The sequence below is a fragment of the Adelges cooleyi genome, unplaced genomic scaffold (genome assembly GCF_023614345.1).
Source record: "Adelges cooleyi isolate 19-005CV unplaced genomic scaffold, UGA_ACOO_1.1 ACOO_flye_CR_arks_rails_tigmint_CR_PRNA_23, whole genome shotgun sequence".
Taxonomy (NCBI): domain Eukaryota; kingdom Metazoa; phylum Arthropoda; class Insecta; order Hemiptera; family Adelgidae; genus Adelges; species Adelges cooleyi.
The window spans coordinates 10611891-10639770 of NW_026095893.1; the positions used below are offsets into that span (position 1 = coordinate 10611891).

Genomic DNA, 27880 nt, shown 5'->3' on the forward strand with positions numbered 1-27880 from the left:
GAGTAAAAAACTCTTTTTATGAATAAAAAAATTGTTCTTAAAATTCGAGCGGCGTCTATACAGATAGACAGATGAAATTTACAATAATATTAACATGATAGGATAATATTTAAGACGATACCTCCTATAAGACATCCACGATTAAGTTGTTGACGAGGAGTTTTTACAAGTGTTGTAACAAATTGCAATATGATAGGGTCGAATATCTGAAATGATACCATAAGGCCCGCCATTATACGGATAATGGGAAATGAAGTACACTGGGGAAATAATAGCATTCTCCAGTCGAGTTTGCGTATCCAACCTGTATTCTAAACAGATATTGGACGTTACACTTTATTTCTTGGATGATACAATGCGGAATCCGTCATTCGCAACGCACACCGCGACAAAGTCGTCTCGATTTTATCCGGCCAGTGTTGTTTGGTTTGTTCACGGTACTGACTACCGCGTTATGCAACCGAGTATAGTTTCATAGAGCATATTTTACATACAAATTTGTGAATTCGAACCCGCAGTAATATGTTCAAGGCAAAATCATTCAACCTTACACAATGCGCCCGCACTAATTGCCGTGGCCATTGGAATTAAGTGTCGTGTAATTTCGGTTATTTGTGCACGAAAATATAAATTGGACAGAGATGAAACTTAAAAATGTTATTTTCTTTTAGTTTGGTCGCCGTCACATTAAAAAAAAACATTCGAAGCACTTTCAAGAGATTCGGATAAATTGTCTGCATTTTAGATAATGTAAATTTAATTATATGCATACATTGAACATTCTACACTTTATATACATATAAATAAATACGTAGATCAAGTGGCTCGATGTAGTGATATATTCGTGTATACTATGATATTGTTTATAGTTGTGTAACGCACTCAGGGGTTTCGCATTCGTAACACTACAGCCTACATATTAGATACATTTTTGTAAAATCAGATTTTACTATTAATTGCCTACAGAATAAAATGTGCGGAGTGATCCAAAAAGGTTAAACGCCAATGCTTTAAGCTAACAAGCGCAATAAACCACAAACAATTCTTCCTAAAAGGCATAAAAGTACCTGGTCCTTCGATAACCTTAGGGTTTAAAAGACAACAATTGCATACCTAATAGAAATTAATAATAATAATTATTTTAATTATTTATTTATAATTATTTTTAATAATGTGATTTATAACAACTATAGTAAACATTTTATTTTAAAATGCTTTTTTGAAAAAATAATAATTATGAATTATACATTAAATTTGATTAACATTTGTAAATCAGGATTCAAGGAGCACTTAAAAAAAAATGTGATGGTCAAGATTAAAATGGTGAACATTTTTGTGCAGAAAAACGGAAATCAAAACGCATCTTATAAACGCGTTTTGGTTTCAGCACAGAAAGGGTCTTTTGTAGAGCAGGGTATGTCAGGGAATCAGACATACAATTTCTAAATTAATTTGGCATACTTTTTCTACGTGAAATAAGTGTAAAAAAAATAACCTAACAAATAGTTATGTGAAATATAAATTTATAAAATTAGTATTCGAATCCGATAATTCTTATTTTATCCAAACTGACTATATAATAAGACTGATATCGCATCTTAAGAATCAATTAGGGAACTTGCATTAAATAATAAATCAATAAACTCACCTGTCGTTTTTCGGGTACGTAGGGAACTTTTTTTGGCTCAGTTCTTGGATGGTGCTCAGACTTTGGGGTTCGGCCGATATACCCTGGGCTCTTTGTTTACGAGGCCTGGCGATGCCGTCCAGCAATGACGTTAGCGATTTAGCCACCAGATTGGTGCTCTGGTGGTGCTGGTGGTGGTAAGGAGCGACGGCAACGTGATGGTGGTGAGAGGAAAGAGACGCAGTTGGCGATACGGGATTGCTAAACGGGAACACGCTTTGGAACTTGTCCAGGTGAGACCTGAGTTCTTGAATTTCGTTGTTCCTGGCCTGGAGCAAGGCCTCTAGGTTACGAATAAGCACGTCCTTGGCCTCTAGCAAAGTTTTCAGGTCTTGAGCGTCCATTGAAGCCGCCATGTCTGTAAAAGAATCACAGTTACTATAAATTATTTGAAATCAACTAGATCAATATAATATTATACATTATGTAAAGAAAAAAATTAGAAATAAAACTCAAACGTCATTGCAATAGATTTGTTTACCTGTATTATACAATATAAAGCATTTTATAGAAATTCCATTTATACTATGCATAGCGCAAAGATAAAAACTATCGGTTTTTTTCTCGTTTAACGTCTCTTTATTCCCTATCAATTGGGGCTTAGGCGGTGTTTGGTTCATAGCAATTTTTGGGTTTACACCTGACTCGATGTAAAGTTAAAAAGGTAAACAATTTAAAGCGGTGTTTTTTAAAAAAGTATTTTTATTTTTGTGTCCACTATACAGTCTTTAAAAATATTTATTCTATATTTAATCTGTAATCATAAGTCTTATTGAGCTATAAAGTGATTAAGTTCAATGCTCGCAAAATAACCTCCGCAAATGACATATTTTAATACTTAAAGTAAACCACACGAAGATGTGAACACATCTGATTTAATAATGAAAAAAATTCAACATTATTTCATCGACATCAGCTGAAGGAAAATACTTAAGACATGTGTACAGATTTTAATTTGTACCTATAAAATTAAGAAAAATACATAAGGAAAAACAAAATTTATAAACACGTAAATTAGGTACTCAAAATTATTTATTATGTTACTATTGTCATTATAATGTTCATATTAAAACAAAACAATTGCATCAAAAAGTATTTTCGAAAGTAATTTTATTATTCTTAGAAATAATAATTAACAATACTGTTGCTCATTACACGAAAAAATAAAATAGAAATAGTATATGAAAAAAAAATTCACTCAAGATTACATTGGAATAAGGATACTTTACTCAACTATAAGTCAACACTCCAAAAAAAATCGTCATTGCTCACAAAAACAAGGATACAAACCCTTGAATAACTCAATCCTTAATCACCTATGTCTGTCGTCTAGTCTGATCATTTGTAGCTCCAACAAAAATTAAGAAACTCCAAACACTCCAAATTAAATGTCTAAAACTATTTCTTAATAATAAGTTCCGTAATTCATGCGAAATAGCCAAGTACACAATGACACTAAAATCCCGCACTCATCAGATTGGACCCATTTTAGAAACTTCTACCAAAAACTTAAAAGCACCGATGAAGCAAAGAAAACACCAAATAATCAAATAAATTATAAAATAGGCCTTCCTCACAATACCATTCCCTCCGAAGAATGTTCCTTGAATAAAGACACTTTTAATCAATAAATTAATAGGTAATTATATAAATATTTGTAATAGTTCATATAAATGTAAAGTAACAATATATTGTTTAATTCTATGATAAAAATACTTTTAAAATCATTGTTATTCTAAAAGGTTTGAAAAATATATATATATAAATGGTTCCGAGGATGCAGAGTTGCGCCTTAATGACCTTGTTAAGCTCTAAACCCCTTTACTGCACTGTAATGCAAAAATTAAACTATAGACATAATTATCAACTTTTAATTTATTAATTTGTATTACATTTTCTTAGGTTATTAGAGTTTCAAGTATAATGTACACTACAGCGTTTACCAAAATATGTTCATTTTGAAAAAAATATTACACTATAAATGTAACACTACAATAAGGTCAGATGGGTTTAGATGGTCAGATGGTCGGTTTAGCTCGATGTTCAGTGTCAATCAGTAGGCACGTTAAACAACGTGTAATAATATTATTATTACATGAAGTAGACCAAATTAAAATAACAGTATTAGATGAATATGAAAACACGGTTTAATTTTTTTATATTATTATTTTTTAACACCGTCTTTTTCGCCAATAGAAATTTAAACTCGGATTTTAGTAATAAAAAAAATGCACGATGTTTTAATTTAAGTTACAAAAAAATTACTTACACAATGGCAAACACTACTACAAAAAAAAATGATTAAAATACAGAATTGTATTAAAATTGTCACATTTGTCCATTTGTTGCATAAATTATAACGCATTTTTTTTTGTATCCAGCCCAAAAACATATTAATGTTAAAACGAATTAAATTATTTTTTAAATTGATGTTTTAACTGTCAAAATTAAATCGTTAAAAATTATTTTTATAAAATCTTATTAATAAGAAAATATTAAAAAAATAATTCATTTTATAAAATATTATATTAATACTTATAATTTAACCTCGTATGACGTGTCAGTCACTAAAAACATTCTCCCTATCCAAGCACAAAATAAAAGTTAAATTTCATTAATTGTTCTATGATATTACATAATAGTCTGGTTTTAATTTAAGATTGACGTATTTTTTTAATTTAAACTAATACAAGCTCCTGTATATAAAATATATTTAAATTACAAACGTAAATTTTGAAATTTAAAAAAGTCATAAATACCATAAATATTATAAACAAAATTAGGTCTTTTACACGATTAAAAAAAGACGTTTGAAGTTATAAATTAACCTATTATTTATTATTAAATAATAATTTAACAACAATTTAATTTAAATAATAGAAATATTTAATAATGGAAATAATTGTCAAATTTCCAGAGAATTAGATCTTGATATTATATTAAATATGATGTATTAAACATTAATATGAATTTTTATCGCGGGAACCGAGTTAAACCCGAGACTTGTTGTAATGCGCCAGGCAATATGGGCGTTAACATAAAAAAACTGATAGCAGTAGAGCTGAAGTCTATATTCGTTCTACAACCTCTATACATTTTTAAAAATTTCGCATATAGAGGGTACCTGGAATAGCAGAATCGAGCGGTCACAGATTTGATAAAAATGATAATGTATAAAAGTCTTCATTTCACTCGAGGAAATTTTCATAATTCTCTTAAGAGAATGCTTCAATCTAAATCTGTATCTAGTGATGAAATTATATTAGATATTATCCAAGAGATTTTCTTGGTTTTTGTCTAAGTAAGTATGAGAATAATCTAGATTTAACAAAGTTAATAAAATCAGGATTTTGGAATTCAAAATCCGAAATTTAGATTATCTCATAATCTGGATTTATGTAATAAATCTTTATACCACTAATCGGTAGTATTATAATAAAAAAATATTCTAAACAAAGTTGGAACTATTCCAATTTTTTAGAGTTAAGAATAAATTATAAAAATAAATAATTATTTTTTAACAACCGGTTCAACTTATAAGTATTGAAGAAATGTAATCAGTAAGATAGTCCTGAACTGGTGTACCTATGTGAAATAAAAATAAATCTTGAAAGAATCTGGTAGTGATAGGGAAAACTTGGATACTTAGAATCCGAAATCCGATTTTTTTTAATTACTAATTTCGGAATCAAAAATCCGGACTTTTTCACTAATATTTTGTGGTATAAGAATACTTAAGATAAAAATATATTTGGATTATAAATAACTATAACGTTGAACACATTTGTTAATACAGTTTATACTAAAATACCGAAAAATAAAAACTAAATTACAAAACTTAACATTCAGATTTTGAAATTCGGATTTACAATCTGAAAGAACGCTCGGTAGGGCTTCCATCGTAGCACAAATATAATATCCAGGTCCATCGGTTCCTGTAACCACAAACCCCCATTTATATAATATATAAATGTATAAATGGAAGCTAAAATTAACTATATAGTAATTACAATGGTATCTAAAAAAACAACGGCATTATTTTTCTTTTTTTTTCGATTGTCATGACGATTACGATAGTAAACAATTATTAATTTATTTATATTAAAACCCATACAGGAGTGAGATTTTAATATAATTATACGATTTAAATTGCCCAATCAGTAATCTATAATGTAATTGTATAGTTACGTAATTATTTTAACGTTAGGACTTAGGGATATCCCCTATAGGAATATATATTATAAATAAATGTTTTCGTTTGTAATTTCATATGTATATATTATAAACGAGAAAGCCTACTTGAAATTATTTTAACTATCTATACACTAAAAGTCAAAAGAGATATTATAGAAATATGTAAATATATATTATATAATACTTTATCATATATTAATGAGCAAAACAAAGAAATGGTGCCTAAAAAAAAATGTATGAATAATATTAGAATAACAAGTTACGAATAATTATTTTTGTTTAGAAAAAAACAATTCCATAATCTAGTCTATCGATAAATATTCCTTGCTTGTAATTAAATCCATAATTAAATAGTTACTCGTTTTTTGCATTGTTTAATTTTTCTACGGTATTCGTTAATTGACGTCGGATTTTGTTTTACATAACAGAAACAAAAATATATTACCTAAAGAAATTATTTTACCAATGTTAGGTAGGTACCTACTCAGTATTATTATAAATAAGTTTTATCATTGGGTTATGGTCGGTGAACATGCTCATATCTTAGTCCATAGGTCAAATACGCCAAGTCTTATCACTGACCTAGTTAAACGGTCGTGTCGTTGAAATAAATTAATAATTATTTGGTTTTTAATAAACGCTTTTATATGTAGAAATGAATTGATGAGTATAAACCATTAAATAAACTTAACACTGGCAAAAATAAATACAATATTTGCTCATAGAAATTAACTTATAAGTTTTCATAAATCTCGAGCTTATAATTTATTTTATCGCTTTTATAGTGGAAAATATAAAATGAAAAAAATGCAAGTACATTCTACATCGTCTATTATCAAAATACGTTAGGAAAGAAATTATTTTTTTTTTAGCTATTACAAATGATGTAGTAGTATCTACCTAATGTAGTAGTATCTACCTAAATCGTTTATTAAAATAAATCTCTTATGACCTCAACTAAATCGGGTAATACTTATAAAATTACCTAACATATATAAAACAACTTAAAGTATTAAGTAACAGATGCGTGGTGAGCAATGGGAAATTATTTTTTTATTTTGAGAAAAATATACATTTTTTTTATCGTCGAGACGAAACTGGGAGCCACAGGTAGGGAATGAATTTGTTTTGTTTGTTAATGGAGAGTTTTCAAGATTCTGACTGCCAATTGGTATTTAGTAATAGAAAATAGAAAATGTACTTAATAAGGTAAAATATCTATTTTTTTTTTGAAAAATCATGAATTTTAATACAATTTTATTGTTTTTTATCAAATATAAATGTTTAAATTTTAAATAACTTCTTTTTTTTTTTAATCATTGAAGGAATGCTATATTGTATTCGACAATCTAAATGCATTCTAGAATACCTAAACGAGTTTTTATAAAAACATGTGTACATATAAAAGTTCAAATTACTATTTTACAATTTTTTCTAACATTTGTTAACATACAGTTATGTATTATATTTAAATGATTAAATTATGAACTGTACAGTTAAGCATACTATGTACATTAGTATCTAAATTTAGACTTTGGACTTTAGTACCAACAGTATAGTTCCAACAACCTCTGATAATAAAATACATTATCGGAATCTAATCTTAATTGCAATATGAGTAAAAAACAAAGCAGTATATGTTTAAAATCTGATTAGGTAAATACATTAAGTATCAACCTATTTTAATGTACTTACGAACTAAACGCAGAGCATATTTTTTGCTATCATTCCTCTAAATCAACTTTTAGGATTTAGGCTTTCATGGTTTATGTACTAAAGAAGGATCATTTAATCATTTGATCTTAAATAACAAAATATAAATAAAAACATTTTTTCTAGAAATAGCTATTATGTTTTATTTCTAATTAATTTCTTTTACTTCTAATTTAATATTTTTTTTTAAAGATTTTTAATAATTAAACAAATAAAGTTATTGTAATAAACATTAAAAGAATTCTTTGTTAGTATATAATGAAAATTTGAATTTGATTGATCAATCTGGAGAAGTCTCAGAAATCAGTATGTCCAGCATCGACTAGAGAAATCGGCAAACATCGATTTTTAAGGTAATAATTACAGTTGTAAGCCACAAATCTTAATACTATGTTAAGTTACAAGTTTTTTTAAATTAATTAAAATAACAATTTTAAGTTATGTTTACAAAAATAAAAATGATTTTATGTTGTTTGTATATTTTATATGTTATGTATTTTTAACTACAGTTGTGGTATAAAACTTATAACTCGCTAAGTGTGAAAAAGTGTTGATCTGTATGCAAATATATTCTATAAAAATATATAGTGTAATATGAACCAATACAAATGGATAAATAGCTTTGTCACGCGCGGACCGCATATAAATGGATGATACTCAAACCAGTTTTGGTACCTATTTACAGCCAACACCGGTTTTTGGTGACGTTCTAGAATATTGGAAGTACATACTTTTAGAGTGGTTACGTCAACGTGAAATAAAGAAATGCGATATTTAAAAAAAATAAACAAACTAGCATCAGCTCATCTTTTGGTCGTCGATCTAATAACGTTTTGATCGTCGTTAAAAAGAAAAACACCATCGAAATATTGCATTATGTTTATAAAGCTATCATTAAATTTGACATATTTCTGTACATGCATATTATATAAATCAAAGATCGCTGGCATATCACCTAATGAGATTGACCGATGATGAATTATTATGATATGACAATTGACAATATATTTACAGCGGTTGGTGCGTGACAAGAAAATATTATATTATGTCCTTTTACTCGAGCACTGCTACCGTAGTGGTTCGTGACAATTATTCATTGTCAAGTTCATATATAGTGTAACATTTTTTTCTACGTAGATCATTACACCCGATTGCAATTTTCTTCCCGTGTAAATCCATTCAGTACGTGTCCAACTTATTTCCTATCAATTATTGTTTTATGTTTTCACAAAAAAAAGCTAATTTTCAGGGTTAGACGAACGCGACTTTAATTTGTATCATACAAAATGAATAAAAACTCAATAACTGATAATATAACAATACGAATAGTACAATTCGCATTAAGTATACTATTTAAATCACATCCGACATATCTATAATAATAGAATATATTCTAAAAAAATATTAGACGTATAAATAATTGTAGTGTAAGCGACAAGCAAAAATTGAGCGTACTTGCTAAAGGCCATTTCAACATATTTTGTTGTACCTTGTGTAACAAAATCTAGATGGTTTGTAGAATTTTAAAATTTTTTCCTCAATTCAATGGAAGGTGGGAAATCAATAACCAAAACAAATTTCGTTTTTATAATAATACAAACGAATGCATTTAAAATTATTTCTTAATTTTCTAAAACGATTTTGACCGACTTGTCAATTGATTAAGGCAATACCAAACACGTTATTAGAGGGTTTGGTATGTGCACTCATATTGTAATATAATCATATTTTAATCTACTGATTGTGAGTAAAATTTGAGTTTAATATTGCAGCCTATTTATTGACAGAAAACAGTTCCGTAGTACGTTGAAAAGAAAGCTTAAACTATGGGCTGTACCCTATAAAATAAATTTTTTATAACTTTATGAAAACATCATAGAATTAAGAATACCTTTTTGTGATAAATTAGCAAAAGTCACCATATTCTTAATAAATTGTTTAATCAACAGAATATAGCAAAGTACTTTGCAACGTCCAACCCTTATTTTCAAGAATAGTTATAACATAATGCTAACAACTAACCCTCCTTATTCACAGTAAACCAAAACGTTCTTTTAAATATATATAATATATATAGCATATTATGCATTATACATAATTAATAGGTTTTTGAAAAAATCTACAAGTTACAATTAAGTTGTACGAGAAAGGATTTGGACGTTAGAAGCAGTACAGTAGATATTTGAGGTTTTGTGAATTTGCCACGGCAGTATTGTTATGATAATGGCTATTCACATGGGTTTCTAAGAACCAACAAACAAGATTATAATGAATATCGGCTATTATTACAACGTACATACATTATTGTACAAAGTCAAGTGCACCGAAATGTTGAACAATTTCATAATTTATTATTATTTTACCAAATTCCAAGCATTATTAAGAAGAATCGATAATATTTAAAAATGTGTGGCATTATGTCACGTTTAATGTAAGTTGTATAGTTTGTAGCCTGTTGTATGTATAGCTACATGATGCAAGTTGGAAATAAGTAAGTACCCACACTGTTGATTTAAGTTAAGCAGACCGATTTTGCGAAATCATAGCGAGTTAAATTTGCACTTCAAGTCATGTATGCGGTATAATTAAATAATTTATCATGCTATGGTATTTAAAATTTTTTGTAAAAGTACCAAAAATTTACACTGCATTTTAAACGAATGGAAAAAAACACTCACGAGTAAGACGGCACAAAAATAGCCAGATCAAAAAGCGTTCTAATATCACGTGACGAATGTGATACTATAATGTTTACTAAAAACAGATTTTGGCATTCTTTTAAATTTTAATCTAAAGAAATTAATTACTTTTTAGCCTTAGAATAGTTCTGGATAAGCGAAGAGTACAAATCAAATCGTCTATAAAACATTCAAGGGCGTCACCGTTAACAAAATGTATTAATGGGGACTGGGCTAATTTCATCATAATTATTATTAGCTGAATGGCAGAGCCATTTTGTTTTTTTAACGGAGGCCTCCGCTATTTGCAATTCTATTAACCAAGTAACACACATGCATAACAATGTATATAATCTTTTCATATAAATTCAACACAAATTATGTTATATCCGTAAGAATAATATAAAGGCGTTAAATCAGATAAAATAAAATAATACAACAATATTTAAAACGATGTGATGTTTTTTTTTTTTATTAAAAATATATTTTCTTTATTTACAATCTATACAAAATATGTATAATCAGCAAGTCTGATGACAACGATACAATGACATAATGTGTGAGTAGGAAGGCTCTCAGCAGTGCCACCTGACCAGAAAAGAACGATGTGATGTTAAAAAACAAAAAATTACAGCAATAGTAACCGGTAAGAATCAAAACAACATATTATCTATTAAATCAATCATTTGAGTTAGTTGAATTTGTATTATTTTTAATTTTCTTCGTAAGGCACAATTTTCACTTTTTACTCCCAATAAATATGCAAAATATCAAATTTTACCAAACATGTTTTTCAAATTAAAAAAATATATATATTGAAATTAATCTCGGCCCATTCCCTTATTAAATGAAAACAACTGATTTGATGATAAGAATTTCAGAAATTAAAACTATTTATCTTGAAAAATAACTTAAAAACCCTCTATTTTTTGGATCAAACTGAATGATAACAATTTAAAAAAAGGTGTAGTATTAGACCAAATGAGGTTTAAAAAAAACAAATTCAAAAAAGGTTGAGGTCGGGCTGATGACCGCGTAGTTAGACTCAGAATGCTCCATATACAAATAAATCTTTGATTTTCTAAATGGCTCTAAGAATTATTATGAAAAGTAGATAAAATTAGATTAAAATATTCGTTATGTAGGTTAAAAGACATTAAACATATTAACTAAAAGTTGATTAATAATTTTAAATAAATAAGTTAAAAACCACTATAAGTCGCAAAATTAAAAAAAAATTATAGTTGCACCATACACCGCCAAAAAAAAAACATCATTGCCAAATCAATAAATTTATTATTTTACGTGATAACCCTTAAACCAGGATTTAAGTAATTAAGTTGTACGTAGCAGGACAGCGGTAGTTTTATATGATATCACCAATTCCAAGAAAATCCATCTTGCCAAAATATATTGGTCAAAACCCTCAAAATCGAGTCACATCTAAGGCAAATATGTGGCAGTCACCAACATTTCTAAAAGTTCCGTTTAATCATCGCAAAAGCCAATGTGTAATTTTTCGCAAGGGAAATAAAGCGTACTAGTTGTCTTGGGAGGCGAACTAAGTTGTTACAAAAAATAGTTTTCAAACCCTTAGCTATTTTCTCCGGTGCACGGAAAAACATTAAATCGTGGATGTTTTTGAGCAGTGAGTGGGCATATCCACATTTCGCCTGAAGTCCCATGTTTATGACCCTTCCTCTATACAAAATTGTCCCCTCCGTTTGTCACAGTTGCCACTATAATCTCATTTTTATCACATTTGGTAACGTAGTAACATTTTTCGAATAGTACAAATGTAATTATAGCGTTGCATACTCTGTGACGTAACGCTAATTATAGAATGATACCCAGACTAAAAAAATGGTCGAAAAAAATGTAAAAGTTTAGATGCACGACCCTACAACATTGCTCCACAACTAATCCTATATTGATCACGTTGAACTTGTTCAAGATCGTTACTTTAAAATTCGTTTCCTTTAAATTTAATATTATAAGAATTTATTTAAATTACAAAGTAACGGCTGCATAATACTTGCGTCCCAAAAAAACTCACCTACTGATAATAATCTAGGACGCAAGTAGTATTTACCGAAAGTAACTCCATTCTAATGGCTTATATTAATTATTATGTTAGCATTTTTATTTAAAATGATTTAGTTTTACTTTGGACCCTAATGTATATACATACATTAGGGTGGTTTGTAAAAGTCGATTTTAGAAAGTTAACCTTGACCCCCCCTAAAAAGTTTCTAAATACAATAAAAATAAGATGAAAAAAAAAATTAAATATATTAATTTTTACCCATTTTGGGTATGGTGTACGTGTTCAGCAGACTCCAAACTATATAGTCATTACAACATCAGATCAAACTAAGGAATAGGAAAGTTATGCATTTATTTGTGCATAAGTGTCGAAATCCTATGTGAAATCCCATTTAAACTTCATCCCTTGTGGGGCACGGGTTAAAATAATAATTGTCAGTTTTTTTTAATCTTATTTTTATTGTATTTAGAAACTTTTTAGGGGGCATCGAGGTTAAAATTCGAAAATTGACTTTTTAAGGACCACCCTAACATATATAAAAACAATCAAATTGTTTTTAACGTGGTTAGGACATGACACATGTTTCGTAAACATCAATAAAAACATTATTCTGTTATAATTAGGTATATTAAAGTTGTTTGAACATTATATTTTTAACTCTTTTGTATTGATTAACTGCGTGTTATGTTTGTATGTATAAACATAAAACAAGGAATAAGTGTTAATAGGTAATAGTAAAATTCGAGGATATTTAACAAGATTAAAAATAATATGAATAATTACTAATTTTATAAAATTTCTTTTGCGTTTGACAAATAGAAATGTGTTTTTAGTGATTTACTATAAATATAGTTCTTATAAATGTTAATTATTGATGAAGGCATTTTTTATTATTAACTATTTAGTGCGTAAATTAACTTAATAGTTAATTTAAGTTATAACAAATTTACATAGTTATTGTCTTTTACTAATTTAAATGTGCAACGGTACATGTTTATTGCACACAAATTTGCCAGAGACGTTAATTCGTTTGCTTTAAGATAAGTATAAATCATTATCATAACCAAAAACTAAAAATTTGTAGTAGAAAACAAGGTTTAAGCGAAGAACAGCGTAGAGGCTGGAATACAACCTAATTTATCCAATTTTCATAGAAAATAGTGGATAATATTAGTTATGGTTAAACGTGGCGTTTTTGTTTAGGTTTTTTAGTATTTATAAATAAACTAATAAAAAAAAATTAGTAGATCGAGTTAACAAATATGTATATAAGCTTAAGCACAGTTGAAGTTTTCTTTTATTTACTGTGAAAATTTGGTGATTTTACGACAAATCCAATACACTTTTGTTTTGACTCGCGCAAAACTATTTTGAAGAAAAATAATGGTAATTTTTTCTATATGCTTAATGACTGTGATAGTCTGACAAAAAATATAATGACCAATTAACAATCCTCATTACTGTATTAATAAGCATACACTATAATTATAAGATTTTGCGAAAAATTGCCTATACTTTATTTCTTAATAAATGTTTGAATAGCGCCGCCACGCCGTCTTAATAAAATAAAATAAAAATAATAAAATGTAGCTATATAATTGTGTTTTTAACGTTGCGAGACAAAGCGGTCGAGATAATAATATCATGACGTTGTGTTGCGTGAGTAAGTCTACGAAATGAAATAATAATTATTACCATGTGGGCGATATGAATATATTATATCTATTTTTAAATCGAAGGTTTTACATTTAAAACCTGCACGCTTTGGTGTTCACACCACGATTTTACTTGTTTGCACTATCATTTTAACAATATTTCAGGTTACTAGAATATACATTGAAACTGAGCGATCGTTTTTCTAGTATACTTGTGTGTATGGGATATACATTGGTGTGGGATGATTCGTTCGATTACTTTGCTTTATAATTCTATAATAAGTGACGTGTAGGTTAGAATTCAGAACAAACGTCACGTCAAATAATACACATTTTTATGAAATGCGCTGAACGCTATTTTATACTGCAAGGGTTATTTGCTTATCGTATTTGTCCACATGCGTTGCGGGCAATCGCCAGATCGAGATCATTAACCAACTCAACGTTTAATTATTGGTATAGATATAATTTAATTACAAGCTTCAATAAAGTTTACTATTTTAACGAGTAGCAATGCAAATTGCATAAGGCTAATACATGTAGGTATACGGCAAATACACGGATATTTAACATTTTACAACAATGCACTTAATAACTAATAATAACCAAGAGATCAAATTATCTATACAAATCTGGGGTTTCGTAATTTTTAAATTTAGTCTACAGTATCTATCGACTATCATGTGTCTGTAAGTTAATTCAAAAGAGCTAAATAGTTTTACTTGTTAGCAATTTTGAATTTTTTTAGTCTAAAAATAAATCATAAGAAAAAATATTATAGATTATATAATGTATTCTTAATTTTGTAGACACGTTCACAGCATTATGTTTTTATTTGTAAATAGCATTTCTGAAAATTTACTCAGAACATAATTTTTTAAAAATGATATGCTACGCATTTAAAAAAATATTTTATTAAAATAATGTACCTACTATAAAAGCCGTAATATTTATTACGAAGATGTTCAATTCTATGCAAAATTTTACAATAATAATTTTAAAAAAAGTATTTTCGTGAATATTATTTTGTGTGTATAATCAAATAGCATTTAATAAATTATTAAGAGGTGAATTTTTTATTACGATTTATTTTACAGCGCAGCAATTAAATTCGTTTTCTCAGTAGCTAGAAGCTATAAAGTATCTTAAGGAAAAAAAATGAACTGATAAGAAGTGCTATATTTGACAATGGTGGGTTTCTAATCTTCGAATTAATTTTAACTAAATAAAACGCAAAAAACTATTTGTGTAATAAAGGACTTGAGATAAAATTTAGTAAATATACCGTGTACTTTATAATTTTAGATTAGCACTTACCAGGGTGATGTTTAACTTTAATATAGATTAAACGACTACCTAATACTTATCAGTTATGGTTTATAACTTAATAATTCTAGTCTAGCCGGGTAATATATAGATCCATTTTTAAATAGACTTCACACAAAAATCACATTTTGTGGACCGGACAAGGACGGACAAAAACTGTGGATCGGACCAATCCGAAATTTTCCTGACCTTGCCAGTCTTGTACCTAATTCGATTTCTATTAAGGACTAGAATCCGAAACTATTTTCAAAATTAGTTGAAGTGATAAGAACCAAAATGGGTTTCGAATTTTTTTTCAAATACAAGTTTTTGGTCATACAATGTCCATTAGGCAAACCTTTTTAGCTTCGATGCGGTAGCCGTTATTATTGTTCATTTATAATTGTTCATCGACTTTTAAAAGTGATATTGAACAAAACTATAGCTGTTACCATCAGCCATAAGAAAACTTTGAAAGAATATAATTTTCAATTCCTCCTATAAAGTGTTTTACAAGTTAACCTTATGATTCACATCACTTCGTGTATTGATAATATGAGCTAAATTACAGCGGCTGAACCTAAAAACCGTTTCATTAGAGAACGCATAATTTGAATTTAAGCAAAAATTAAACCGTGGGAGTATAATTTTGTTTTCGTACTGTGTATAGCTGGTATTGTTATGACTTATGAACGATAGACATACTTAACACTGTATACTGTATACAATTAAAATGTGTGTATATTAATACCCATTTTTTTTTTTACAGTTTTGACGGCGAGGTTACGATGGCGGCGACAGACAGCGCGACATCGCGTCTCGTGGAGGGGCAAAATAAAATCGTGTATATTGTGAAAAACACACTCATACACTCGTGTTCGTCGGGCGACGGACGTAATAGCCGCGTGTTTGTGAGCGCGGTGCGTTATCGCCAACGACGTCGATTGTAGTAAACCACATGCAAAATACTACATTATAATCGCTGTGCGGATGTGGAGTATAGAGAGACTGGAAAGTTAAACTTTTCCGTTTTGGCCTGATGACATTTACCGAGTTATGGTGAAATGATTGTACACGATTATTTACCATGGTAATATTTAAAAATAGAACCAAAACGTGGGTAAAAATAGTGGAGGTACCTGCAGATGTGGCGTCCGACGGTAGGGTTGCTCGCGTCATCGGTGGATTGCGTTGATGGTCAACGGCGGTGGCGGTCAGCGCGCCGTTGCGACAACGGTCGCGGTTGTTGTTGTCCTCGTTGGCGTTCAACGTCGACGACGGCGTGACGTTTTTCCGGCCGATCCACGGTATACACCACTGGCCGAAACACAGTCTCATAAAGGTAGCCACCGTGTGCGGGAGGCTGACATGCCTCGGCCAGGAAAACGATAAAATAATAATCGGGGCAGAGGGGAGGGGGTTAAGTCTGTACTAATATTGAGAGAAAAAATATAATAACAAGAGCGACGCAAAAAGACGCGTTATCGTCTCGGTTTGCACGAAGGAATTCGTTTTATTAAAAAAAAAACATTCACGGATTTTTTTAAAAAATATGTAACGGCATGGCACACGCGTGCTATGTTTGCAACATGATACACAATACGAGCGCACTCAAACACAATACACGCAACAGAGTAGGTGATTATTGTGGTTGCGGTAAACAACAATAACAGTACAAACGGTAGTTAGTGACCACGACCAGCGCGGCATGCGATACCGGTCCGACTGGCGGTGCGGTGCGACGGTGCGCGGTCGGCTAAAGAAACTTTGGTCGACGGCGGCGAGAGCAGCGCCACTAGTCGGTCGACCGGACGATGATAACTCACCGGCAGCTGATCGCGCGGCTCATCGTTGTGTAGCATAGTCGGTTAGCGCTTACCGTTTGAAAAATATGTGTTTTCAGTTATAGCGGTCACACAACTATATAGCTGGCACGGCTTAGAGGAGTGGTGCGCGGAAGCAACAACAATTGGTACACATAAAAAAACACAGACGCTTACCGAAGTGTCTACCAAACCGATTTAAAATTTGTCTTCATTTGACTTTAAGGTTTAACATCTTCAATGACTCGTTAGAGACATTAGTAATGAGGCTAAGAGGCCGATTTCATTATTTATTTATAAGTTTTTTAATTACGTTCAAATATATTTAATCATATCGCGTAACTATTCCTTGTTGATATTTTATGTTTTCCTCCTTAATATATTCATACTTTGAACATATTTTAATTTTTTTATGGTTATTTGTACCAGAACTTCTTTAGAATAGAAATGGCTTCACGTTGACCACCCTGAAGATGGACTTTGCAAAGAGTCCGAAACGTCGGTTAACAACCATCGACATGGATATATCCGAAAATCATCCACGTGAATTATACATTTAGTTTGGCCAACTATGTATTTTTTTCTTGTAAGGGGGAGAAGTAACCTTATAGAGTTCTATGCTTAGTGAGGTGGAAGGTTGACCGATTCTAGAATTATAGCTGGGAACAGTTATAAAGATTTGGTCTCATCGACGATAGCTCTCTTCTTAGTCTAGAGGATAGCATCATCGATTGCACCATGTATAATTTTATGAAGAAAAATAGCATCTTAGTAGAGACGGCTGAGACGCCTAAAATGTATAGTGTAAATATAATATTTAACATATTAGTTAAAGCACGTATAGGTCATAGGTTTATAATTATGATCAGTTACAACAGGAAAATAAGGTCACTTAGAGCTTCGATATCGCAAAAATGTATTTTGAATACGCTTAATTTTAACTATCTAAACAGTCTGGTACGGGTTCCAAACAATACTTATTGTTAGTAGTAGTGCAATACTTCTAGTGACTTAACGCAAGTATAAGTTCTGTATATTTGTAATAAGAAGCCTAATATTATATTCTTATTTATTATCATATGGTCGATATTGTTCATGGTTTAACCATGATGTGTGCTTAACATAACGATTCATAAAATATGACACTACAATTTTGTCGCTGTTCCACTTCTTTAGCAACTCCGTTGTCATCGTTATAAATATGTTTTTGACTTAAAGAATTTGAGGTTTGGGAAATGTTAGACAATTTGATTGTATCTATAAAAGTAGTCAATCAATCTAATTTCTATAAGAAAATGTTTAATCTAATCAACTCTCTCAACTACTGACACATCGTGTGATCAATTCATTCAGTCCAATCGTCCGCTCACAATAGTGGTCAATAAAAAGGTCAACATTTACAAGGGTTTAATAGGAAAACTCTGCTGCGTGTATAGTTAAACAATCGGTTGTAAGCGAAATTCAAACCGTGAACTCATAGTTCAGATGTATAGTAACGCTTCTGCCGAATTCATAGTTTTGAGTAATCGTATACGGTGTAATATTTTATGTATATTATCTAGAAAAAAGTATTTTGAATTAAACATTTTATTATACAAAAATAGTTACAAGCTTTAATATTTTATACTTCATAAAAAAATATATCATTGGGATACTTATGTAGTTATCAACCATTACATAACACTTCTTTAACTTTGTACATTTTAGTTGATAACCTTAACAGTTCATTGTAGATCAGTCAGTCGCCGGGGATCGTTCAGAAAAGTTAAACAATTGGCGGTTGGCCGTTGGCTAACACAATTACATTTAGTCATTAACTGTTAATAACATTCTCATGGATTCTTGATTATTTTAATACATTAGTCACTCGTCACACTTACTCGTATTTTAAACTAAATATATTATAACTTGCTACATAACTGTCATATTTAAACATGCAATTTATTAAAAATAATAAAAAATGTTCATGATAAAAATAACATTATTCGTCCAAATCACCTCCATATTCGTTCGGCCTCATCAATACGTTTTCAGCGGTCCATCCAGATTTGAATAACTCACTCATCATATCGAAATCGACGCCTTTAAATATCTCATAGACATGGTTGACAAAAATAATGGCCCGCGTACAATTTCGTTTCAAACTATTTAATTTTCGTATCGGCTTTTTCCTGTACTCGGTGGAAATTCCTTGTTCCTGGGCAAACTCCATCAGTTGTTGGTAAATGCCGGTCAGTGCCTTTCCGTTTATCGGTTCGCCTGTCACATCACAATTCCTAAAACTATTCGCAGTCGCGTTCAGAGAGGATTTAATTAAGTCGACCAGTACGGTCTTTTGAGTTAATATAGCATCCGATCTCTTTCGTATAAACGTTATCAAATTCGATAAGTCTTTGTCTTCTATCAGACCGGCAACGTTAACGAAAATAGTTAACACACTGACCATGCCGGCATTTAACTTTGTCAAGATTGTTTTCAAATACCACGAGTTAATTAGTGTTGTACAACTGCCTACCCTGTTTATGGCTTCGTTTACAATTACTGCATGCGTCAACATTATGCGCAATATAATGATTTTCAACATGTTCTTGTATAGATCTTGATACGCTTGGATCCTAGCCAGCCCGTCGAACATCGATATGGGATTACCGTTAGCTCGTAAGTAGGCTTCTCGGATTTGCTCGTTTGTGGTTCCCCAATTGACGTTCGGGTCGTACAGGGACTGCAAACTAGTCAACGTTTTATCGCGAAACGAACTATTCAAGTACAAGCGATCTACGTGAAATGCTTCCGTATTATTTCGACTGACCTCCAGAGAGCTGTTTTTCACCATAAGTCTGGCCACTTCCGGTTCATATTCGTCGATTAGCTTCAGAGCCGCCTCGTATTCCGCGTCGCCCGAACTCGCTTCCATTATGATATAATCTTTGTACCAACGAGTCGCTGGATTTGTTATGAACAGCGGATGAGGGTGCATTTGGCATTTCGGATTTTTATTTTTTTTTAACGCACCGACAACGGTCTTGTGCACGAACATCAGCCTCGCCGCCACGTCCTTGTCACAAACGCCATTACTCAGGATCCGGTCCAGGAATAAACTGGCTTCACTGACGTACAAGTACAACAACCACCATTCGAACAGAGTCTTGGTACCGATGATATTGTAGACAACGACCAACATATGTCTGGCGTGCTTGGCGAATTTCGTCACACGAGTCACGGCTTCTTTGGTCCAGTCGTTGTTATAGTACCATTTCAACAAGTGTTTGGATATTCTCAAATAAGACAGAGCTATCGATTTGAATGCACACAAGATCTCGACCGTTCGTCTCATTGTCAGTAGTCCGATTTGGTCTTCAGACATTAAGTCTAGATCGGCCATTTCTACTACGCAGACGCCATTTTTGTCGTATCCCGATTCGATTTCGCATAGGAATAAAAATTTATTTTTTTGCAGTTCCTGCTTATCAGCATTGGGTTTACCGGAACAAATTGAAACAGCAAAGCTCAAGATTACGGTAGCAAAACAAATTTTACCATTTACAACCATTTTCTTCAAGTTGCTCACATTACACTGTTCGAGACTACGAAAAAACTAGTAGCTTATAGGTTATGACAAAATATACACTTACGTAATCGTTAAATATTGTTCATGTGCTAATAAATTGTGTGATTGGGCGACACGACGAACAAACATAATATACATATATATATATATATATATATATATATTATGACACCGTTACCTTACTGCGTCAATAAAAGTAAACAAACATATGATTTGCATATTCTAGTAAAAAAAAAATTTTAGTCTCAAAAAAAAAAAAACCGTTTCGACTCTGCATTCCAGGCGTTTTCAATATAGTGTATTCAATAAATTCCAAAAATTTAATGAGATGTAAGTATTTACATACAACGTGAGGTGAATAAAAATAGTCATATTCCACAGACTCAAAATTATTTAGACAAGCTATTCTGTCAAATTGCAGAACTACGGTAGTCATTTAAATAGTTTTGAACAAAAGTACTTTATATGGTAAGGTATTAAATGTATTACTTAACTATTCCTGTGTATCAAAAATATCAAATAAAAGTTAGTCTCTTGTTAGATACGTAAAATAAAAATTACTAAAAATATTTCCCCCATAATCTGAGTATTTAAGTAATAAAAAGTGATGCAATCTTAATTTATTTGTTAAATTTTAATTGTACGTAACCTAAAATATAATTATATTAATGATATAAATATTTACTCTTCAAAGTAATAAATACTGTGATGTGTGTTTTTTTTACAAAAACACGATTGCTGAATTTGATTGCACCTAGTTAACAAAGTATATTAAGATTAATATTTCAACAATACAAAGAAAATGTTTTAAAAATAACTAGAATTTCTCTTTATTTTCTAACAATAGTCAATATATAACGTGTTTAATTTGAAATTAAAAAATTGATTTTACTTATAAACAACCTGAAGAAATAAGGCGAGTGGTTAAAAAGTAAAAGTAATGAAATTTGCTACAAAGCGCTATTTTAACAATATAAATTTAAAAATAATTATAGATATTAATATATTATTGTAAAATCACATTTTCTCAAGTGCAAGCTTAGCTCCAATGTAAAAAGTAAAAAGGTGGAAGTAGTTCAACTACCCATGTGTCTATTATTTTGAAATGGTTTAAACAAAATAAACTTTAGGGTTATCTACTCATTAGGGTCAATAGAGTTTTTTTAAAATGCATTACTTTTTATTTACGTTTTGTTGCACATATTCACTTTGAACTAATTATTGATCGTATTACTTCACTACTAGTTTTTAAAATGTGTTTTGTAACAGCATAAACGTCACTAGAGCTGTGTGTGTTTTGTTATTCATATTTTCTAGCACAACAAGTCAACACGATTTATCTTTTATTTATGAATTACAACTACGAACTATAATAATTATAGTTCGATTAGTTATTATTTACGTACAATAAACATCGAAAATCGACCAAGGGGGTATAGCTCAGTGGTAGAGCATTCGACTGCAGATCGAGAGGTCCCCGGTTCAAACCCGGGTGCCCCCTAAACTTTTTGTAATTATTTACAAATTTTTTTTATTGGTATTGCCTTTAGACTTAATGGAAAACTCTGCTACGAATACGCTTCGAAATTAAAATATGCATTTTTTATAATATTCTAGTTTTTTAACAAACATTAAAACATTTTTTTTTTAGTTTAAGTTTCTATATATGTTTCTAACGGTCACATTTTGCCGCCCGTTACCACTCGCTTCCAAGTATGCATTATTAGCAGTTTACCCCGATGAGCGTGTAAGCCATTATAGGTAGGGGAGACAACAGACACACGGGACAATGAGCTAGGGGCACCAATGCCCAGTTAGTTAACATATTAGTGATATTACCATCTTCAGACCGCGACCCAATTAATCTCAAGCCATTACTTAATATTTCGTGTTATTTAACTATTATATTTCTTTGAACTTCATCCGTACTCGTGTGTCCGTTCAACTCCGCCATTAGCTGGACTAACTACAGAAAACGCTTTAAGATCCAGGTTAAGGTGTAATACATAGATTTACTTATTCAGTAAACCTGTTTCCTTTCCATTGCACACCTGAGAATTAAGTTATTTAGAGGTACGATGGTTTGTTAAGTCCTCAGACGATATAGCAAATATATAAAGGAGACCTTAGGGATATTTAAGTGTAGATGCGGGCTACGGCTTAGCCATCCGTCTGGTCTTCGGGTCCACTAATTAAAGTTTTAACCATATCGACTGTCGTTTCGGCCTAGCCTAACCAATTAGCCAAACAGACACGTTACAGTTTCAACGTTCATACAATACTAAAGACACACTAGGGCTGGGACAGGGGGAGGGGACCACAACATTTCGAATGTTCACAAAAAATATGTTTTTTGGCCATATGCTATACTATTATTCTTGCTCTATATTTCTTTTGGTCGTTTTTAAAAAAAAGTACTAAGTTTTTATTTAGACATCTGTTTATAATTGCTAAACTAGTAACATACATAACTTTTTTTTTTTTGTAAACACAAATTTTGAAAGTCATCTGTACTACAATTTACATATTAATGATATTACGTATATTTAAGCTAAACATAATTACTACTATTATTTGTTATATATTTATTTTTATAACTAAATTAAGTAAAACTAAGTGTGCATTAATATATTATTGTTGTGGAGGAATCTAATAGCAGAACAAAACAATTTACCGGGAAAAAATTATGCATTTATAATAATTTTTTTCCACTTTTCCGCATAACGATACTACACACCCTACCTACCTATGATTATAAACATGTTCCTACTTTGTATGCTAAAATGTTTCAACATTACATACATAATATAAATATATTTATTTTTACACCATTATACCAGTAATTGGTACAGTCTACAGACTTTTATGTTTAGTAATCACTTGACATCTATAAGTATAATAGGTAATAGGTAATTGTATAAATATATTATTACAATTTAAATTTTACCTACCTATTGACGTTTGGCTATCCGGCATCTGCTGTAGCTGGTATAATAAATATATATATTTTAAAGTGTTTCAAAGATTAAGTGTAAACACAATATTATAATAATATGTTGTTGTAAATAATTGTGAGCAGTAAAAATACTAAATAGTATATGTAAATGCATGAATCATGATTAATATTTAACACTATTATTTTTATTATAAAAGTAGTTTTTTCTAATGTATATTGTATAACAAACGTCTACTACCACAGTAAATAGAAATAATTCAAGTTATTACTATTATTTTGCTTTACGGGGCGAATGCCGCTAAGTTTTTTTGGCTTTAGAGCTTAGCGGATGCCGAATTGCATAATACTATTTCTTAATTATAATATTAAACATCTTTATTTTAAAACTTAAGTCTCTGTACATATATTTAACTTTAGAATATGCTTATTATTTAGGTAGTTTCTTTTGTTTTTAGTAAAATAATGTTCACAATATCAATTACCTAATGGAATATTAGCAACATAACATGAGTTGTACCTAAATACCGTATATTTAAACATCGCAGTCATCGCGGGGGTATAGCTCAGTGGTAGAGCATTCGACTGCAGATCGAGAGGTCACCGGTTCAAACCCGGTTGCCCCCTAAAGTTTTTGACTTTTTTTAACATTATTTTTTATCGCCATTGTTCAACATGAATGAAATAAAAACTTACATAATCCTTTAGCTAATTTTTAATATTATCAGAAATCGTTTTTTTATACAATTATTTTTGGTAATATCATCTAGCGCGCTCTATTGGTTGAATAGTTATAATATTTAAACGATTCACGAAACGCTTGATAGATGGCAGGAACGAATGAGTAGTGTAGATAATATCTTTTATACAGTAGATAAATAGCAAATGCGTTGTTTTAATCAATATACCATTCATTTTATATTCCATAATAGGGTAATCATACTTTTTATGTTCAATTATACCTTATTTTATTTTTTGTTTAAATCATGGTAATCGCAAAGTAATTGTTTTTTCTTTTTTTTAATTTAAATTTAATTTTTTTTGTTATACAGCTATTTATCTATAATTATTTATTATTTATTATTAATATTATGTTGTTATTTAGCTAATAGAGCACCATGATAGGCATTTCGTGTGCTTTGGGCAAGGGCGGATAGGCATGATCTGGCCAGCCCGGGAAAATAGAATCTAAAGGCCCGCAAGATCATATCCAAGATCCAACAAAACCTCTTTTTTTTTTGTTAAGAAAAATTATAACTTATGATTTTACTATATCACTATATAGTGGTATTATTATATTATTTTACTATACCACTATACCAGTGGCGCACTTTGAAATCGAATTATCAAGTTTTTTTTCGAAAAAAAATATTCCAACAGATCACTTAATTGATAATTATTTATAATTGTAGATTTAAATATAGATTTTAGTATTATTGTATTTATTAACTATTGTATTTGTATGTATGTACATTATACAATATCGTCAATAACAATATTTTTCATCGGCCCATCTTCGTCAATATAAGTAGCGGTCCACCGTAAAAATCCCGGTGTCCCAGTGGGCCTATCCGCCCCTGGCTTTGGGACACGCGTACTGATTGTTCAATTAAATTCAACATTTGCCATACTCGCGTTTTTTAAGATTATAAGAAAATTGACGGGGTTTCAGGTCCAAAAAATAAATTAAAATAAAGACCACCCGAATATATAATATCTTCTTCAGTCTTTCGTTTGAGATAAATGACAATTGAGATGTAACTGTTTACTGTTTCAACTATTTGTATCTGAAGTCTGAACTATTAGATACAAAAACCGTTCTCGCGTGCTTTATTTGCCGAGTTATTGTTTTGCCGACTTGTGTGCGACGGTGGTCTTCTTCTCGGGTTACCACCGAAGTTGCTTTACCCTGCATTATTCACCGGCGTAATCGCCTAAGCTATCGAGGTGCCTATTTACCGCCGTGATCGCTTCCGGATGCGCAACTCCTGTCAACCAGGCACGTGTTGGCCCACATGGACCGTTACACAGGAAACGTTAAGCGCTCTTAGACACAAGTATACAATACATAAAATGGCACCGATATTGACACAACACTCGACCCACCTACATAATAACACCGCAGTCCAACAACATAACAATATCGACAATAAAAGTACACAAAACATTCCACCCCGATAGGACCACCCCGAGTGAAAGCAGCGTGTGGCACACGTTTAACGCGCATAAATATGCATGAATGGCAATTTGAGCGAAAATCGAAAAGAAAACTGCAGTTATTAGCCGAAGTATTCAACTGTTGTAGTACTTCAACGGGCGTATGTAATTTATTGGCATTTAAAAGTTAAATATAAATCGCACCACAACTATATTCAACTTCGATACGTTATTTATCGCATGCCCCTTGTTATCAAAGGACGCTGATAGCGAGGCGTCAACCGATCCAAGCGAGCTAATAGTGCTCCCGAGATTTTCTTTATTAAACATTTGTATTCCAAAATGATTGTTTATTTGGGATGTTTACTGTAAATCTGTCTCGTAGAAGATTAGTGTTCATAATAAATACCGTGTTATGTTTACAATACATTCACCCTTTTACCTGTATTAAGTATAGTTAACCTATTATAGTTTAGAAATTGTAAAACCACTCATAAATTATAAGCTCAGGCGTATAATAGTACGGCCGTTATAATATCAGATGTAATATCTGTTTAAAAAAGATTCGATTTGGAGTACCTACATTAAAATTACCACCGTCTACGGTCCATAGTTAAAACTCATGTATAACGTGTAATATGTATTTTTTTAATAAGTGTCCATACATTATTTTCAGCCGGGCAGATAATTTTCCCGAAGCACCATCCCTTCCCTTATTTTACTGATTACTGATTAGTTACCTACTATTAGATCAGTAGTTAAATATGATTAACAGTAACAACATAGTTAAAACTTAATTATAAATTATAGATAGCTGCTCAAATGATGCTCGAATAAGTGTTTACTATAATGTTAAAAAACAATACCATTGATATACAGTTAACATTTTTTTAAATTACAAAACAATAAAAGGAACACAAACTTCATTCGAATAAACCATATTATTATACCAAGATACCTAACGAAATATTTATAATAATTGATATCCATTTAATATGTAACCATTATTTATAATATATTATGTATATATATATAGTATAATAGTATACATAATATATTATAATATACTATTGGACGAAGCGTCAAATAGTATGTTGTTTAGTTAAATTGTGCTAATGAAAAAGACACATGATGACGCAATGACTATTTTTTTAATTTCTTTATGTCGCTTGTAATCTTAGCGATCAAAAATTTGAACACTATCGAGACGGCTTTATTGTTTTCAAAAACGTTTTATACAAAAAAAATATAATTTCCACGTTGGACCAAGCATAACAAGCTTCAGTCGACGGTACCTTGTTTTATGCGCGAGTGTTATACTCAAAACGTATAAAGATGGGCGTGAGAAGGCGTGTAAAAAAGGTCGGTCGAGTGCATGTTTTTTTTACTTTTTGTAGATCTATAATGCGATTTCGGACGACGCTGCCCTGGAGCGGCAGCAGGTACTTCCATATTATCCTTAAATATTATAGACGAGGAAGTCGGCCGGCGATTTACAACGATACCGCCGCAAAGGTTGTATCCGAGTTTACATTGCTTTATATACATTATATATATATATATATATATATATTATTTTACTGCTATATGTTCCAACGGAGGGTGGGGGGCTCGATGTGGACGAAACGGGAGGAAAATAAGCCGGAGGAGCATTAAAGAAGGCGGTGGTAACTAATGTCGGTGTCAGGATCACGACGGCACCGCTATACATCGCCATTTACGGGACCTCTGGGACCGACGCGATCGTATTCGTTTCGCCCAAAAGAATATTATACACTTAAATGTACGCCGCTCGAAATTGAATTTGAAATGGGTAAAAAAAATGAAAAAAAAAACAAGGCGAACATACCTACTTTCAACCAATTCAGCGAATTTCCGCTACCCGGCAACGTCTCTTATATACGAGGTAAAACTTTTTATCGGCTAAATGTATTAAACTACAAAAACAATGAATGTAAAATATCAATCAAATCCCTTTGCCGCGCCCCCGCTACAAGGTTTATATACATTTCCATACATCACCGGCGCGGTGGTACCTAATAACATTATGATATTACATAATATATCAAATTATTATACCTACAACGAGTTGCATATCGT

At 30.9% G+C, this 27880-nt stretch overlaps 1 protein-coding gene and 2 non-coding genes across 4 annotated transcripts in view; 2 read left to right on the top strand and 1 right to left on the bottom strand.

Annotated features, from left to right (window-relative positions):
- The window catches only part of LOC126836122 (cGMP-dependent protein kinase, isozyme 2 forms cD4/T1/T3A/T3B), a 91286-nt gene that overhangs the window by 52123 nt on the left and 11283 nt on the right, over window positions 1-27880 (bottom strand). The window contains exons 1-2 of one of the 2 annotated variants that reach the window (XM_050569216.1): window positions 16419-17016; window positions 1649-2045 (exon numbers count right to left, since the gene is read on the bottom strand). In XM_050569216.1, the coding sequence (XP_050425173.1) occupies window positions 1649-2045; window positions 16419-16617 (596 nt within the window). In that variant the 5' untranslated portion in view covers window positions 16618-17016. Of the gene's footprint in view, window positions 1-1648; window positions 2046-16418; window positions 17017-27880 lie in introns of those variants that run through there. The other variant, XM_050569217.1, reaches the window with a different exon arrangement.
- Trnac-gca (transfer RNA cysteine (anticodon GCA)) lies at window positions 22100-22171 on the top strand. Its single transcript has one exon. It is a non-coding gene; the product is annotated as a tRNA-Cys (tRNA).
- Trnac-gca (transfer RNA cysteine (anticodon GCA)) lies at window positions 24179-24250 on the top strand. Its single transcript has one exon. It is a non-coding gene; the product is annotated as a tRNA-Cys (tRNA).